The sequence below is a fragment of the Otolemur garnettii genome, unplaced genomic scaffold (genome assembly GCF_000181295.1).
Source record: "Otolemur garnettii isolate 467f Iridium unplaced genomic scaffold, OtoGar3 scaffold00112, whole genome shotgun sequence".
NCBI lineage: Eukaryota > Metazoa > Chordata > Mammalia > Primates > Galagidae > Otolemur > Otolemur garnettii.
The window spans coordinates 1,094,034-1,109,080 of record NW_003852507.1 but is presented as its reverse complement, the minus strand read 5'-3'; the positions used below and the strand labels follow the sequence as shown (position 1 = coordinate 1,109,080).

Here is a 15,047-nt window from a genome sequence, read left to right as displayed (position 1 = left end):
GGGCAGGGGAAAGGGAGGGAATCTGAGCCATCCCATCCTCTTATCGGTGCTTCTGCTAATCTCTAGGCACCTGTTTACATCCCTCAGCCACATTAGCTGCCTTTATTTATGGTGTTAGGGCCTGCGGCCAAGCTCCCATAGGCAGGTGGTTAAAGGGAGAAGGGCCCTTGTTGGCTCCCTCCTCTGTCCGCCTCTTCCCTAGTCCTCTGCTCTGGGTGGGGAGAGGCAGCGGAGGGGAGGCCAGCTCTCCCTACAGAAAGACCTGGCATGGAGGGACCTGTGTGGGGTAAAAGGAGCCATAGTCGCAGCTCTATTCTCCCTCAGGGCTCTGAGCCCTGCCCTGTACACCCTAGGCCCTCACCGCTGTCTTGGCTTTGGCGATGTCATCAATCTGCAGGTGCAGGTCTTCGATCTCCACCTCCATGGCTTTCCTTGCTTTTACGGCCGCTGCACAGGTGAACTCTGATTCCTCCAGCTGAAACAGTGCCAACCCAGCCCCAGAGAGAGAGGTCAGCTACTCCCCAGGGGCAAGAGGGCTATGCTCTCTTCCTCCATTTACTTCAGACCCCAGGGCCACAGCCTCCTTGGGGTACACGCTTCTCCTCTCATTCATGGAAGGTGACCAGGACACCAGGCCCCGTCCATACCACCTCGGTGGTCAGACTGTACAGCATACAGAGCCCCTGAGAAGTCTGGCTGTTCCAAATGGCTTCTCCCCCCTTTCCTGCCACCTTTCTTCCCAAGGACTCAAGGGCCACTGAGTAGAGCAAGAGAGGGAGAAAGAGAACTAAAAACACGAGTCTTGTTGCCCTGGACCAGCAGCTTCCTCTCTGCACAGATACCTGGTTCTTGAGCTGGGCGATCTCCCTCTTGCTGGGAGCATTGTTCTTTAGGTGGTCCAGCATGAGCTGGGCGTCTGCCAGCAGGGCCTTAGTGCGCTTCAGGTCTTTCCGCAGCCGCTTCTCTGACTCAAAATCCCGCTGGTTCACCTGGATTGGCACCAGTAGTTGAGGTCTGGGTTCCACCATGGGGCTTCCTCCTGTTGTCCCTAAGTCCCCTCCTTACCCTGTCCTCATTATCAGAGTCTTCCCAATGGGCACTGACACTGGAAGTCCAGGGTCATGCTGGCCAAGGAGAAAGGCCTGGGTGTGCCCAAGTACAGTGACATCCCCCCATTCACAGGAGGATGATGGACATCCCCACCTCACTGACCACCCCATCCTCAGCTTGCTGTCCCTATGCTCTTATCCCTTGGGCTGTGTGGGGCAGAGCGTCCCCACCCACCTGGTCGCTGAGTGTGGCGAGCTTGCCCTCTAGCTCCCGCTTCTCTCGCAGCACCTTCTGCTTGTCCTCATACTCTTCCTCCAGCTGCACTTCCATTTGTTTTAACTGGAGTACCATGGGGATAGAGAGCCATCAGGCCCTTTAGTATCTGGTGCCAGGGAGTCCCCTTCCCTTCTGGTCCCCCATCCCATGAAAGCAGTGGGGTAGGACTGAGCACGATGACCTCAGAGGGGTCAGAACCTGAACTCCAAGTTAACAGGGTGTCAGAACAGCTTGGGAGGGAGAAGAGGGATGGCAGACCACACACAGGGGCCACCTGAGCCAAGGAGGAGAACATGCTGCAGAGTGGAGACCTGTTCAGCCAGGCTAGCTGGCTATGGGCAGCATCAGACCAGCATGGGACACACAGGGTTGGCTGCCACTTGGCACAGAAAGCAGAGAATGTTAGTTCCTCAAGCTTCTCTGCAGATCATTAGCCAACACATCCCAGCCAATGCCAGAATCCCCAAAGGAGATTCCTGGTCCGGAATGGCAACAGAAAATAATATGGCTAAGGTAGGGAAACAGAATACCACTTGCTTTAAAGCAGCAGTGGGGGAAAAGGCCCTTACACTGTACAGGTCAGTGCCCAGATACCTTACCTTCTTCTGACATGACTGCCGGGCCTCCTCCACCTCCTCATCCCGACTCTCCATCTCCTTGGAATGAGTCTGTCTCATCCGCTCCATTTCCATCTCTAGACGCAGCTTGGCCTGGAGGTAATCAGAGTAGGGACTGGGTTCCTTTCCTGGTAGTGCCTACTTCCTGGCCCCTGCCCCTGCCATGCAGCTCTCCCAAGGTGCAGGAGCTGAGAATGTCTCTACTAGCCAGTTCCCTTTGTTCGCACTTTGCTCCCATGGCAGCCAGCTTCTCCAGAGAAGCTGACCACCCTCACTAGAGGTCTGGCACAGGTCCAGAGAGGGGCTGCTAAGAGTGGGGATAATTCTTCACCTTTTCTCTTTCGCCTGCAGGCTCTAGCTCCTGAGCTGACTAGGTGGCTCAGTGGAAGGCTGGGTGGGTGTGTGGCCCTCTGGCTGCTGTGCATTGGAGCTTCTCACTATTAGGGCTCAATCAGATTTGTTTTTGTAAGAAGCTTCATGAAAGCTTAATTGTCTTCACACTGAGGCTGGCACAGATCAGGTACTCACTCCACATTTTGTGAGTAGGTGAACGTGTGAACAAAAGAATGAATGGAGGTGGGATCTTGCCCTCCCCTGAGCTAGCTGGGAGACAGGGGCTTTCCCTGCTGCACCTTGCCCTTCCCCTGGTCAAGCCCTCCAGTACCTGCTCTAACATCTGGATGGTCCCTGCCTGCTCATCCAACTCCTCTTCTTGATCCTTGACCTTGGCCTCCAGGTCCCGGAGCTGTTTCTTGACCTTGGCCAGAGAGGCCTCATCCTTGGACTCTTGGGAGGAAATGTCCTGGAGCTCAGCCTCTAGAGAGATGACCTTCTGGGTGAACCCTGCAATGTCCATGTCTTTTTCCTGGAATGAAGTAGAAAATGAGGCTGGTATAGGGCTGGCCCTATCTGGGAACAGGGACAGGGACAGGGACAGGATGACAGGCAGTCCCACCTACCTCCAGCTGCTGCTTTAGGCTGAAAGCCTCGGCAAGGAGCATGTCCTTTTCCCGCTGCAGCTTCTCCCGCTGCAGCTTCTCCCGCTGGGCCTCCTCATGTGCCTGTGAGAGCTCACTGTCAAACCTGTGAGGGAGTGTGGCAGCTCCATCAGATGAGGGAAGAGTCTGGGTCTCTAGGACACAGACGCTGCCAGGCAGTGGCACCACAGATATGGACGGACACAAGCAGGGGTGGAGGGACTCATGCAGTTCTAACTTGGGGCCAGTGAGGAGGTGGAGGTGACACCCAGGCATTACAAGTCAGGCCACTGAGGTCCTGCTGTACAGATGGGGCATGCCTCACCAAAAGAGCCCTTTCAGTAAGTGGGCCTATGGGGGACCCACAGACTGCTTCCAGGAAGAGATGTACAGGCCTTCCTCAGGATTTTTCAATTTCAACGGATCAAAGAGGGAGGGGCCAGGGTGAGGACAGAGTGGGCACTGGAATGGGTAGAAAAGGAGGTCCTGCCTCATCAAACTCACTTTCTGCATCAAACTCACTTTCTACAGTTCAGTTCAGCAACTGTGGGTGGAGCCACTTGCTCCAGCATCTGCCTCTGGGCACCAGCCTTTGGCCAGGACCATCCCAACAGGATGTCCCACACCAGGCTGGAGCTGGCAGCTTCCACGGGCACATGGTTGGGGCCACCTCCTTCACTCTTTCCCTCCTCTTCCCAGCCTTCCATTCCTACCCAGTGACACTAAGGAGTAAACTGATGAAATTCCTAAAACCTTCCCTGAATAACTAATCAGTTTCCAGCTGAAATTGGACAGCTCCCCCCACCTAACCTAACATCAACAAAAAATCTAAGAAAACTCTGGGCAGCTGAAACCTAACAAATTGCCTGGCAGGGAGTGTGACAGCATGGTAACCAGGCTGCTGGCACTGTCATCAGGGTGCTCAGAAGGGGGTCCTGCTAAGGGAGCCAGCCCATGGGTAAAGGGCTAGGGTGGGATAAAGATGAGAATGAGGGAGGTGCATAGTCATGGTGCAGGAGGGAGGAACAGACAACCTCCCCATTTCCCCTCACTCTCCTCAGAACACCAGTCCAGCTGGGAAGACAGCAGTGAGTCCAGGAGGTGGGTGAGGGGGTCACCCAGGGTCACTGGAAAGGCTCTGCTCTGCACCCTCACTCCCAGGGTCATGGGTATGGGGCTGTCCCTTTGCAAAGGCAACTGGTGATCCACTGGGAAGCCCTTCTGCAGAAGGGTAATGGGTGCTGCGCCCGCTCTCTGGGCACCCTGCTGTTCCCGGGGCTTGTGGGTTCCTCGGTGTTGCTAATAAAGGCATCCCATTCCCATCCCCAGTCAGGGAAATTAATTTAGATTGGATTTTCTCCTATGAGGGCCACCCCCCTCCTTTGTGTCATTACCATAATGAGATGGAAGTGGCACGGTAGTTTAATGACATTAGTCAGGAGACTGTTTGTGTAGCTGAGGCAAGTGAGAGAGACACAGAGCTGGGGGACCCAGGCAGCAGTTCCTGCATGGGACCTGGCTGAGCCCAGGAAGGGGTGTCAGCTACACACTGAGGAGCACATCTAAGAGCAGAGGCCTGAGAAGGCCTTCGGTGGGGATGTAGTCAGGACTGAGCCCCTCATCTATGCTCTAGGACAAGTGACCAGAGAAACAAGGCCAAATTCAGGTCCTCCCCTCTTCTTCCCTGGAAGGGGAGGAGGAAGCCCTGTCTGTGGCTGCTCTAGAAGGTTCTAAGCCCCGGGCAGGGGGCCCACCCACCTCCTCTGCTTCTTCTCCAGCTCATGGTTGCGGACCTGCTGGCCCTCCAGGTGCAGCTTGGTATCCTGCAGCTCTGCCGTCAGCCGCTGGCACTTCTTCTTGAGTTGCTGCAGAGCCCGCTGACTCTCCTCGCTATCTGCCTGCAGGTCCCCAAGCTAGGGGCCAAGAGGAGGTGCAGGGCAGCAGCCAGAGAGGCCCAGAAGCATTGGTGGAGAAGAGGAGGAGAGGGGAGTGGGTGAGTGAGGGGAAGACCCAGTGGCAAAGGAGGGAGTCAGGGTCACCCAGGGAACCTAAGAAGCTCCAATGACAGTTTGTCCCCGGTTATCTCTGCACTGAGAGGATGACCTGCTGGCCTTCCTTCCCAGTCAGTCTCCTGGGCCTGTGGACCTTCAGTTCTCTGGGCAGACACATGGTCTTACCCGCCGCTCCAGCTGCCTTTCCCCAGCCTTACCCGCCGCTCCAGCTGCCTCTTATTCTGCTGTTCCACCTCCAGTTTGTCCTCAAACTCCTGCTGCAGCCGCTTCTTGGTGAAGTCCACCTCCCGCACGGCTCGCTCATATTTTAACCGCCATTCGCCACCTGTGGGGTTGAGGACAGATGAGGGAAGATGAGAGTCCCCAGAAGGCACTCTGCCATGGTGTCTTTTTCTCACTAGCTGGGAGAAGACCAGAGGGAGAGACGTGGCTGTATCTGCTGTCCTCTTCCTGGGAACTGCCAGGACTGCCCCCAGATGGTGTCATTATTATGGCGGTTATAGACACACCTCCTAGAATCTGCATTTATTGGCACCTCTGCCTTCTCACCTATTATTTCACCTTGGTCTTATAATAGCCCTATGGAAGGGAGACAGGCCTGGATGAAAGACCTGGTTATCCAGGGCTGGATATCAGGGCTTGTTCTCCAGGCCACTGCAGAGTTGCTTTGGCCTCAAACCTACCTGCATCATCATTATCCACTTCTCCATTGATCTCAGCGGCCCGGATGAGACGGGCCTCCATCACCTCCATCTCCATCACCTCCATTTGCTTCTTTAGTGCATCGTACTGGATCTGTGGAAGAGGGTTCAGAAGCTGTGTCATTCCACTGCTCACTCAGTCCCACCACCCCACTAACCACACAGACTACAGCCACAGGCTTACCCAGACAGACAGAGACGCGGGGCTGGGGTGAACAGGTGGGCACGAGAGTGTGGCAGTTACCAGCCTGCTGTCCTCACCCTGGCCCTGCCCTCACCTGTAGCTCTTTCATTTCCTTCTCAGCACGGAGCCTCTCTGCGGTCTCTGCGTCCAGCAGCTGGGAGGCAGACTCTCCCGTGTTACGTTCATCTGTCAGCTCCGATGTCAGCTCCGAGATCTGGGGTTGAAGGGAGGGAGTCATCACCAGGTGAAGTGCCTGCCTCACTCAGCCAGAACAGTAGGAGTCCTATATGGGCCACTCACCCTGGTCTCTAGTCTGTCACTGTTGAGCCGAAGCTCGTTCCGCTCCTTCTCCACCTTCTCGAGCTTGCTCCGCAGCTGCTGGATCTCCTCCTGGCATGGAGCAAGGAAGTGAGCCAGTGCTGCAACGGGCTGGGGCCCTGGGTTTGCACCCCTGCAGTGAATGAAGCTGATAAAGCTCAGGCCAAGATAAAGGGGGTGTGGGGGGCATCTCCAACAGGAGAGTCACTGCTTCTCAGAGTCCCTGTCCCAATAAGCTGAGGATGCCTGAGATGTTATCCTAAGAGGCTGCCTAGGGGCTTGGCCAGCACCCCAGAGGGACACCTTCTGTTTAATGGGCATAGTTCAAGGACACCAGCTCTCTGGACTACACAAAGGAGTGCCTGAAAGCTCAAGACAGGCCGATGAGGCTCCTGTAGGTATGGAGTACCTCCTAGCAACTCGGCCCTCCCCAGGTTGCTGCGTACGTCTTTGTTCCGGATCTGTTCCTCTGACAGCTGCACTTCGATGAGGGGCCTCACAGTGGTGAAGAGCTTCCACCAGGGCCAGTCCTTCACCCCTTTGTTCTTCTTGATGTTCTTCTGCACACAGCGAATGGCCAGGTCCTGGATCTGCAGTTGGGGTGGCATCATGTACACAGGGCTCTCAATCACCGTGGCCAAAGTCAGCCAAGGATCCTCTCCTGGACTGCATAGTCCCCGATGTTGCTCCTCTGGCCTCCTGATCCTGAGGCAGACACTTCCCATGCTCCCCTTTGCCCTGGGCCCCCTTCATCCGGCAGAGGGTGGGCAACACAGAGCCTGGCCCTGGAGCCCTGCACTGGGCACTAACCACTCCACCATCATTAGGAATAATTTCATCTGCTTTATTTGCTGCCTGATTATTTCCAGCACCCTGGCCTAGCTGTGCTATAAAACCTAATCTTGCTGAAACACAAGAGGCGGCAGTGCTGGCTGTTTTATGGACTTGCTAATAAGAAAAGGAGTCGCTGACACAGCTCCTTAATCTTCATGGAGCAGCCCATGATCCAGAGACCACCTCTGTCTGGGCCTTGCTTCCCCCCAGCACCCCTCAACACAGCCCTCTGACCATGCGAGCACACTCACTGGCACCGGGGAGCTGCCTATTCCCCACCCTGGTCTAGGGCATGTGCCTGGGAGCTTCCTGTCTGCAAGTTCCTGCAAGCCACCCTCCCCTGCCGCCTCTAGGTACTCAGCTGTGCCCATCTAGGCTGGGGAGGGTTGGGGGAGGTGATCTTAGAGCAGCACCTTCCTCTTCTTGAAGTACTGGCGGGCAAGGTAGCCCCTGCAGGCTGCCTGGAATAAGGTTAGGTTCCTGCTGGTTTGTTCATCCCGCTGCTCCTCCAGCCGAGCCAATGTCCCTGCCCGGAAGAACACCTGTGAAAGGGCAGGGCAGGCCAGTGAGGCAGGACCTTGAGGCTGGGGGCAGCAGAGCAGAGGGAAGGAGGTGAGGGGGGAACTGGGGAACAAGCACAGGAAACCAGCAGGCCAGGTAATACAGCCTGTTGAGAAGAGCCTGAAAATCCAATTGTCTAAGAAAGGAGGGAGGAGCAGAAAGAGGCCCTGGGAAGGAGGACAGGGGAGGAGCAAGGTGGGAAATTTAACTTCAAAAAGAGATGAAAGGAGAGAGAAGCCAAAGGGAAGATACCTGGGGTAAAGGGGCAAGAAAGAAAATGAAGCAGTCACTGGTCACACAGGGAGAAGATGCTCTTCGGCAATGACTGGAACAGCCCGGACTCCAGGACTGCCAGCAACACTGTCCATGTCCCCTGAGCCCACAGTCCACTGCAGGGACTGGCTGCTGGCTCCAGCCCCTGGGTCAGGCGACGCAGAGGGTGGTGGGTGTCTGTGTGAGAAGCAGCCCCAGGGAGCAGCACGCAGAGGGGAGGGGAAAGGAGGAGTGTCCTGCCTGCCCCCGCAGTTTCATCTCAGAGGCCTTCTCTTTCAAGTGCCAACCCCATCGCACACACCCAGGTTTCACCTTCTCATGAAGAAGACAGTGAGGTGGGTGGGGGCTGGCCCAGCCAAGGGACTTGTCATACAGGTTTGGGGGCTGGAGGGCAGACCCACGTGTGAGGAACCAGCTGGGCACCCCCACCCCTGGCCTTTCCTCTCACCCTTTCCTGCTCTGAGATGATGTCTAGCAGAAGCTGCCCTACTAAGAGGACTATGTGTGAGGGAGAATGATCGGGTGAAAAAAAGACTGGTATCCTTGAGAGGATAGAGATACCTAAGTATAGGGCTACCTCCTCTGGCACAGCACTCAGAAAGTTCCTTTTAGGAGGACACAGAGAAGATGTGAAGTCTCTGGTAACAGAGGTCATGTAAATGTACTTAGAGCCAATAGGGACAGTATCCTAAGGCCCGCCCCTCCCTTCAGGGAAGAAGTGGAGAGAGGGCCTAAACTTTCTACTGAGCAAGCTTTGCCTATCATGACTTCATGGAAAGCTAGTCTCTGAGGCTGGCCTTGGAAAAAGTCAGCTTACTCGTTTGTGACACTTTGCTGGACCCCACAAGTGGGGCTCTGTGGGATCTCCCTGGGTTTCAAGCTCTATCTGAGCTCCAATTTCCCATGATGTATGAACCTGAGATTCCACTGGGGGTAGGGACTATCCAAGTGTCCCCCAGAGGAGGGCAAAAATGCTTGCCAGCACTCATAGCTACCTAACCAGGGCAGAAGGAGAACATTCCAAAAACACAATAAGAAGAGAAAGAATGGGCTAGCAGCTAGGGTAGTGAGCCTCATACCTCTTCTGAACATTTGTGGGTTCAGGGTCCTTTTGAGTACTGGGTGAAAGCTCAGGGCCATCTCCTCCCCCAAATGCCCATTCATACAAATTTCACAATGTCAGCAGCCTCTCAGCTCCCTAAAGTCCTTGCCTAAACCCCCCAGATCCTGTGGGTCAGATGGAGACCCCTGTATTCTGAATCAGTGTGACAAACACACAAGGAATCCTTGCTCACCAGCCGGTGCTAACCAGAACTGGAAGGCCTGTGCTTCACCGGGTGTGAGCAAACACCCAGTGTTGCCCCAGCTGTCCTGCTTCAGCTAGACACCTGGCAGAGGGTGGCAGAGGGTCTGAGACAGCAGCTGGGAAGATAGACCTGGGGACCAGGAATCGGCTGAAGGAGGTACCACTCACAGTGTCAGCCAGTATCAGCTCAGTCTGCTAGAGAGGAGGGGAGTGGTGGGGAGGCCTGGTGTGAGCTAACCCAGGGAGGGGGCCTAGGGCTGAGGCAAATCCTTGACTGCCCCAGAGAGGAGGCTCAGCTGGCAGCGCCTGAGCTTACAAAAGCTGGGAGAGCGAACAGAAAGAAAGGAGGTGAACCAGACACAGAGGCAGACAATGCAGAGACCCAAACCAGAAAATGACACAAAGAGGACAAGACCACAAAAGACACACAACAAGGAGAGAAACAGAAAAACACAAAACCAGAGACCAGCAAGGACTGCTGGAGCCAAAAGGAAAAGGGAAAACCAGGGCTAGCAGACACAAAGATGGGAAGATACAAAGATACAGTGAGAGAAAGGGATTCATAGTGAGGCAGAGGGCAGCAGAGACCAAGAAAGTGATTCCACATGCACAGAAGGACACAGAACAGCACACAAGTAAGACTCAAGCCTTTTGCCAAGCACCTCCTTCCACCTTAGAGCTCCTTCCCTCTCTGCTGACATTCGGACAGGTCCAGAGCCTTCTCCCTGGCTCCCCAATGCCCTCCCCTCCACCCCAGCCATTATAGCACATATGCAGATGCCGCCTGTCCAAGCCCCCCACGCTCGGGAGAGGGGAGTGTGCAGGGCTCCCTGCCTAGCTGACCCTTTGGTGTGGAGTGATGAGCGGCAGACTGTTACCCAGGGGCAGGCGGGGTTGCCTTTTATGCATGGTTCAGATAAGGAATCTGGCCTGTGGGCAGGTGGCAGCAGCATGGCCTCACATGTCCTGCTTGCCCTCCTGGGGCCCTGGCGTCCTTGACAACTCTCCAGGGGTTCTGCTTGCCTCCTGGCTGCTTCTCCTGGTCTACCCCACTCTGGGCCTTTCTGTGTCCCTTGCTCCCCTCACCAGGGATTGACCACCTTCAACCCACTCTCTCCTGCTATCACAGAGGTACTCACGGTACTGAACAAGCCAGTGAGGCAGAGGGAGGGAAAGTTAAGTTTGCTGCATCTGAAACATCAACCTCCCTGGCCCTGAAGGGGGCAGGTGAGAAGAAGAGTAGCTTTTGCGAAGCTAGGAGGGGTGGGGCTGGGGGTAGGACTCCAAAGGGGCAGCAGGAGACTTCTGATGTCTGGCTAACAGGGAGGCACAGAAGGGCAGGGCCAGCTGCCCTGCTGTGCGCAACTCACCCGGCTCAGGCCCATGCAGCAGCTGCTCTTTTCCAGGTCCAAGGACTCCAGCAGTTCCTCCACCGCCTGTGGGGAGAGGCCTCCGTCAGGCAGCCCACTCAGGCCTCCCTCACCATGCAGGACCTCACCGGGCACTCGGCCCTTCCCTGCCCTCCTCCTTGATAGTCCAGTATTGATTCCATAGTGTCAAGCACTGAGCTGAGCTCTGGGGACACAGATGACTACAGGAGGAACAAACCATCTTTATGGAGAGCAAGAAAAGTGAGTCCACAAAGGAGCAGGCATCTACCTCAGACAAGGGGTCTGCACAGAGAATCCTGGGGGCTGTTTATACTGAGCATTTCTATGCAGGTAAGAATCAGCTACACAAAGCAGGGAGAGGGCATTTCAGGCAGAGGAACCTGCCCCAGTTAAGGCCTGGGAACACAAGACAGTGAAGGCACTGACACTTCAAGTAGTTCACTAGAACTGGGTAGGGGGCTCAGCTGCAAAAAAGAGGTGGGCAGGAGCCAGAGTATGCAGAGCCCTGCGGGATTTAGGAGCCCCTGAAGGGTTTTCTCTGGGAGGGATGTGATCAGACCCGTGTTCTGCAGAGATCCTGCTGGCAAATGGGTGGAGGAGGAATGGGGACATTCCTTCACACACAGGGCAGCAATCCACAGGGAATGTATGTACAGGAGGTATTAAGGAGATGGAGCCTTGCTGGATGTGGGGGGGCACATAAGAAGAAGGAGTCTAGGGCTGCTGAGGCTTCTGACTCAAGTAACTGAACAACTGTGCCATTCCCCAAGGTAGGGGATATAGGAGAAAGAGTAGGTTTGGGAGGAGACAGGATGAATTTGGTCTGAACATGCTGAATTTGAGATGCTACACAGCATAGAAGGAGAAGTCCAGAAGACAGTCAGATAAAAAATGTATGTCAGGAGCTCAGATAAAAAATGTATGTCAGGAGCTCAGGAGAGAGGCCTGGGCTAGAGGTATTGATTTGAAAGTCATCGATGTATATGTGGTAATTGAAGTGATGGGTGTGGATGAGGTTGTCCAGGAAGAGGGCACAGAAGAGAAAACACACACATCCAAAGAGAGAGAGTGTCTTAGGCAGAGAGAGACCTTTACTTAAGAGGCAAGTGAGGGCTCAGTGCCTGTGGCTCAAGTGGCTAAGGTGCCAGCCACATACACCTAAGGTGGTGGGTTCAAATCCAGCCCAGGCCCACCAAACAACAATGATGGCTGCAACCAAAAAATAGCTGTGTGTTGCGGCGGGCACCAGTGGTCCCAGCTACCTGGGAGGCAGAGGCAGGAGAGTCTCTTGAGCCCAGGAGTTGGAGGTTGCTGTGAGCTATGCCACAGCATTCTACCCAGGGGGACAGCTTGAGGCTCTGTCTCAAAAAAAAAAAAAAAAAAGAGGCAAGTGGGAAAAGAAAAGCCCAGAGGGTGTGAGAACAGAGACAGGGGAAAAGCAGGAGCAGCAGCCAAGAAGCCAAGCAGAGAACATGTCAAAGAGAACAGAGTCGTCAACAAGGTTGCACATTGCTGATGGCCAGGAGTTGTGGCTCATGCCTGTAATCCCAGCAGTTGGGAGACCAAGAAGGGGGGATTGCCTAAGCTCACAGGCTCGAGAACAGCCTGAGCAAGAGTGAGACTTCATCTCTAAAAATAACCAGGCATTGTGGTGGGTGCCTCTGGTCCCAGCTACTCGGGAGGCTGAGGCATGAGGATTGCTTGAGACCAAGAGTTTGAGATTTCTGTGCGTTATGATGCCATGGCACTCTAATGAAGGTGACAAAATGAGACTCTGCCTCAAAAAATAAAAAAGTTGCACATTGCTAAATTCAAGTAACAGGATAGAAAAGTGCCCATTGGCTCTGGAGCTATGGAAGGCAAGAGGAGAAAAGGCCAGTCCTAGGGTGGCAGAGAGTGGGACCAGGTCAATGGGTGTAGGTGCAGGGCCAGGGTGGGGGTGGCAGGAAGAAAGTAAGTTATCAATGATATAGGGCAGGTGAGAGACAGTGGGTCGTCCAGAGAGGGACGACAGGAGGCTCCCTTCAGAGAGCAATATCTGCAGAATGTTTCTGCACTGAGAGAAAAGAGCTGGGAGAGAAGCTGAAGGAATAAGAAAGAGTTAGCATCAATGGAACAGTCATCTGGGGAGACCAAAGGGGTTCCCAAGCCTGGGAGGACAGGATTGGATAAGAGGTATCCTCTCCTACCATGTCAGGGACGGGGAAGAAGTTTGAGAAGTTTGAAGAAGGCAGAAAAAGAAGGTGGAGCCTTAATTTCATTAAAGCTTGGAGGCAAGGTCATCTGGGAAGGTGGGGTCAGGAGGATTTGAGAAGGATAGTGAATAGAACAGCAGATAAGGGGCCTGGAATCAGGGCCAGGTAAGGAGGGACACATGGAAGACTTGCTGGTCACTCCAAGGGCCCAGGTGAACCATGAACCTGCAGGAATTCAAGTCCACACAAGTGTATAATTTTCTCCCTCCACCTTTGGGAACCCAAAGGCTGATCTTTTGCAGGGAGGAGGGAGTGGTGGCAGGGCAGGTATTATAGGAGATTTAGGAGGGGTGAGGGATGAAGGCAGATGACAGGGTTGACTAAAACACTATGCAAAAAATGAAGTAAAGTCAGGAGGGACCCTAAAGAGTGGAGAAAATGGAGTAGGGTCCAGAAAAGAGTCAGCAGGTGTCCCAAGAGGAAGCAAGAAGTGAGACCCAAAGGCAGAGGGCTATGGTCAGGATTTCAGAGGTGGAGCTTTCCATGGATGAGGAGGTGCCAGTGTAGCTGTGAGTGGGAAGCTGGAGTGGAGGTTGAGGGCCATGAGAAGAGGGAACAATATGGTCAGCTACATCCACAACACCAGGGTTACCCAACACCCTGGCAGGCCTGGGCAGAAAGGTCTTTAAGGGCTCCATGAATGTGGGTCTGGGGCAAGGGGAGGGGTACACACAGACAAGGCTGGGCATCGCTGTGGAGCTTCCTGCCCTATGATGCAGAGCCCTCCCCTCCCTTTTTTAGGGAAGCTCTCCTAAGGTCTGAGATGCCTTTAGAGTCAGACTGGGTGCCTGAGGCCTGAGCATAGTCAATGAAGGTTCCTCTGCTCAAGGCACTTCAGTTGTCTAAGGAGCTGCCGCTAGGGATCTAACCTAGAATGGCAGAGAGAGATCCCTTCTACAGCCACAAATATGCCAACCTGGGCTGGCAAAGGGCCCGGCAGTCTTGAGGTCATGGAGGTCTTGCCTATCAACCCTCATTCTAGGAAGGATGCTTGCCCCAGCTCTGGCAAGCTTTCTGCTTCAGTAATCAATTCCTGACATGGAGGCCAAGGTTGGGGGCCCAGGTACCAACAGTGGGGTACCCAAAACGCTAGTTATCTTCTGCCACCTGGGAGGCCCTGGCCTGTTAGCTCTTAGATAATCATTTGGCTTACTAGAGAGCAGACACCCACAGCTTGAGTCTCCAAAGAGGGTGGGTTCTTCTCCAATTCCTACAGTCCATGCTCCAGTCTGTCATCTGCTACAGCTTGGTGCCTATCCTGGCCCTGGCCAGCCTAAACCAGAGGCCTGAGCAATAGTGAGCCACTCTCTGGGGAAGGAAGGACAGCTGATGGGAAGGGCCTGAGCAGAGGAAGAGGTGTCTGCTGGGAGTTTGGGGACCCAGACCTACCCGCCTTTCATCCACCACAATGTAGTTGCGCCCATGTTTCTTGGTCAGGTGTGGGGCCAGGACGTCAAAGCGGCGACGGAACTCGGAAAACACCATGTGGTCAGGGTAACCTGGAGAGAGAGAGCAGCCCATAGGCAGGCCTGTTAACACCTGTTCTGCTTGCTCCCAGAATATCCCAGCAGCCACTGGTATGTGGGCAGCCAGTGGAGAGTCAACCCAAAGGGGAAGAAACTGCTGGGAGCGGGGAGCCTGTGGGTAAGGCAGGCCTGGAAAGAAGAGCTGAGAGGGAGGAGGCTAAGAAGAAAATCAGGGCTGCTCCACGGAAGATGGGGAGGTTTAAAAAGACAATGGATTCCTCCAGAAGAAATCAAGTTCCAGGCTAGGCGTGGTGGCTTACACCTGTAATCCTAGCAGTCTAGAAGGCTGAGGCAGGTAGACTGCTTGAGTTCAGGAGTTCAAGACCAGTCTGAGCAAGAGTGAGACCCCAACTTTACTAAAAAATAGAAAAACTAGCCAGGTGGTGCAAATAGTCCCAGATACTTGGAGGCTGAGGCAAGAGGATTGCTTAAGCCTGAGTTTGAGGTTGCTGTGAGCTATGATGCCACAGCACTGTACCCAGGGTAACAGAGAGTAAGACTCTGTCTCAAAATAAAAGAAGAGGTGGTGCCTGTGGCTCAAAAGGGTAGGGCGCCAGCTCCATATGCCGGAGGTGGTGGGTTCAAACCCAGCCCTGGCCAAATAAATAAATAAATAAATAAAATAAGAAATCAAATTCCTAGTCTGCTAATCCTGCAAATTGGGGGGGGGGGCAGCTGACCTGGAAGGAGTGCTGTGGAGATCTGGATGATCTAGAAGGTGCCTTCTTGCCCTCTAAATCTATGACTCTGTGACAACCCAGAGAGA

The 15,047-nt window shown here is 54.4% G+C and overlaps 1 protein-coding gene across 13 annotated transcripts in view; it reads right to left on the bottom strand.

The window, feature by feature from the left end:
- Window positions 1–15,047, bottom strand: part of MYO18A (myosin XVIIIA) — a 99,557-nt gene that overhangs the window by 18,912 nt on the left and 65,598 nt on the right. For all 13 annotated transcript variants that reach the window (XM_012809765.2, XM_012809766.2, XM_023517536.1 and 10 more), the window contains 15 exons: window positions 14,145–14,254; window positions 10,480–10,545; window positions 7,383–7,511; window positions 6,582–6,725; window positions 6,118–6,207; window positions 5,912–6,031; window positions 5,616–5,727; window positions 5,130–5,257; window positions 4,679–4,833; window positions 2,903–3,026; window positions 2,608–2,808; window positions 1,926–2,036; window positions 1,285–1,389; window positions 843–989; window positions 362–475 (listed from right to left, as the gene is read on the bottom strand). In XM_012809765.2, the coding sequence (XP_012665219.1) occupies window positions 362–475; window positions 843–989; window positions 1,285–1,389; window positions 1,926–2,036; window positions 2,608–2,808; window positions 2,903–3,026; window positions 4,679–4,833; window positions 5,130–5,257; window positions 5,616–5,727; window positions 5,912–6,031; window positions 6,118–6,207; window positions 6,582–6,725; window positions 7,383–7,511; window positions 10,480–10,545; window positions 14,145–14,254 (1,856 nt within the window). The remainder of the gene's footprint in view (window positions 1–361; window positions 476–842; window positions 990–1,284; window positions 1,390–1,925; window positions 2,037–2,607; window positions 2,809–2,902; window positions 3,027–4,678; window positions 4,834–5,129; window positions 5,258–5,615; window positions 5,728–5,911; window positions 6,032–6,117; window positions 6,208–6,581; window positions 6,726–7,382; window positions 7,512–10,479; window positions 10,546–14,144; window positions 14,255–15,047) is intronic.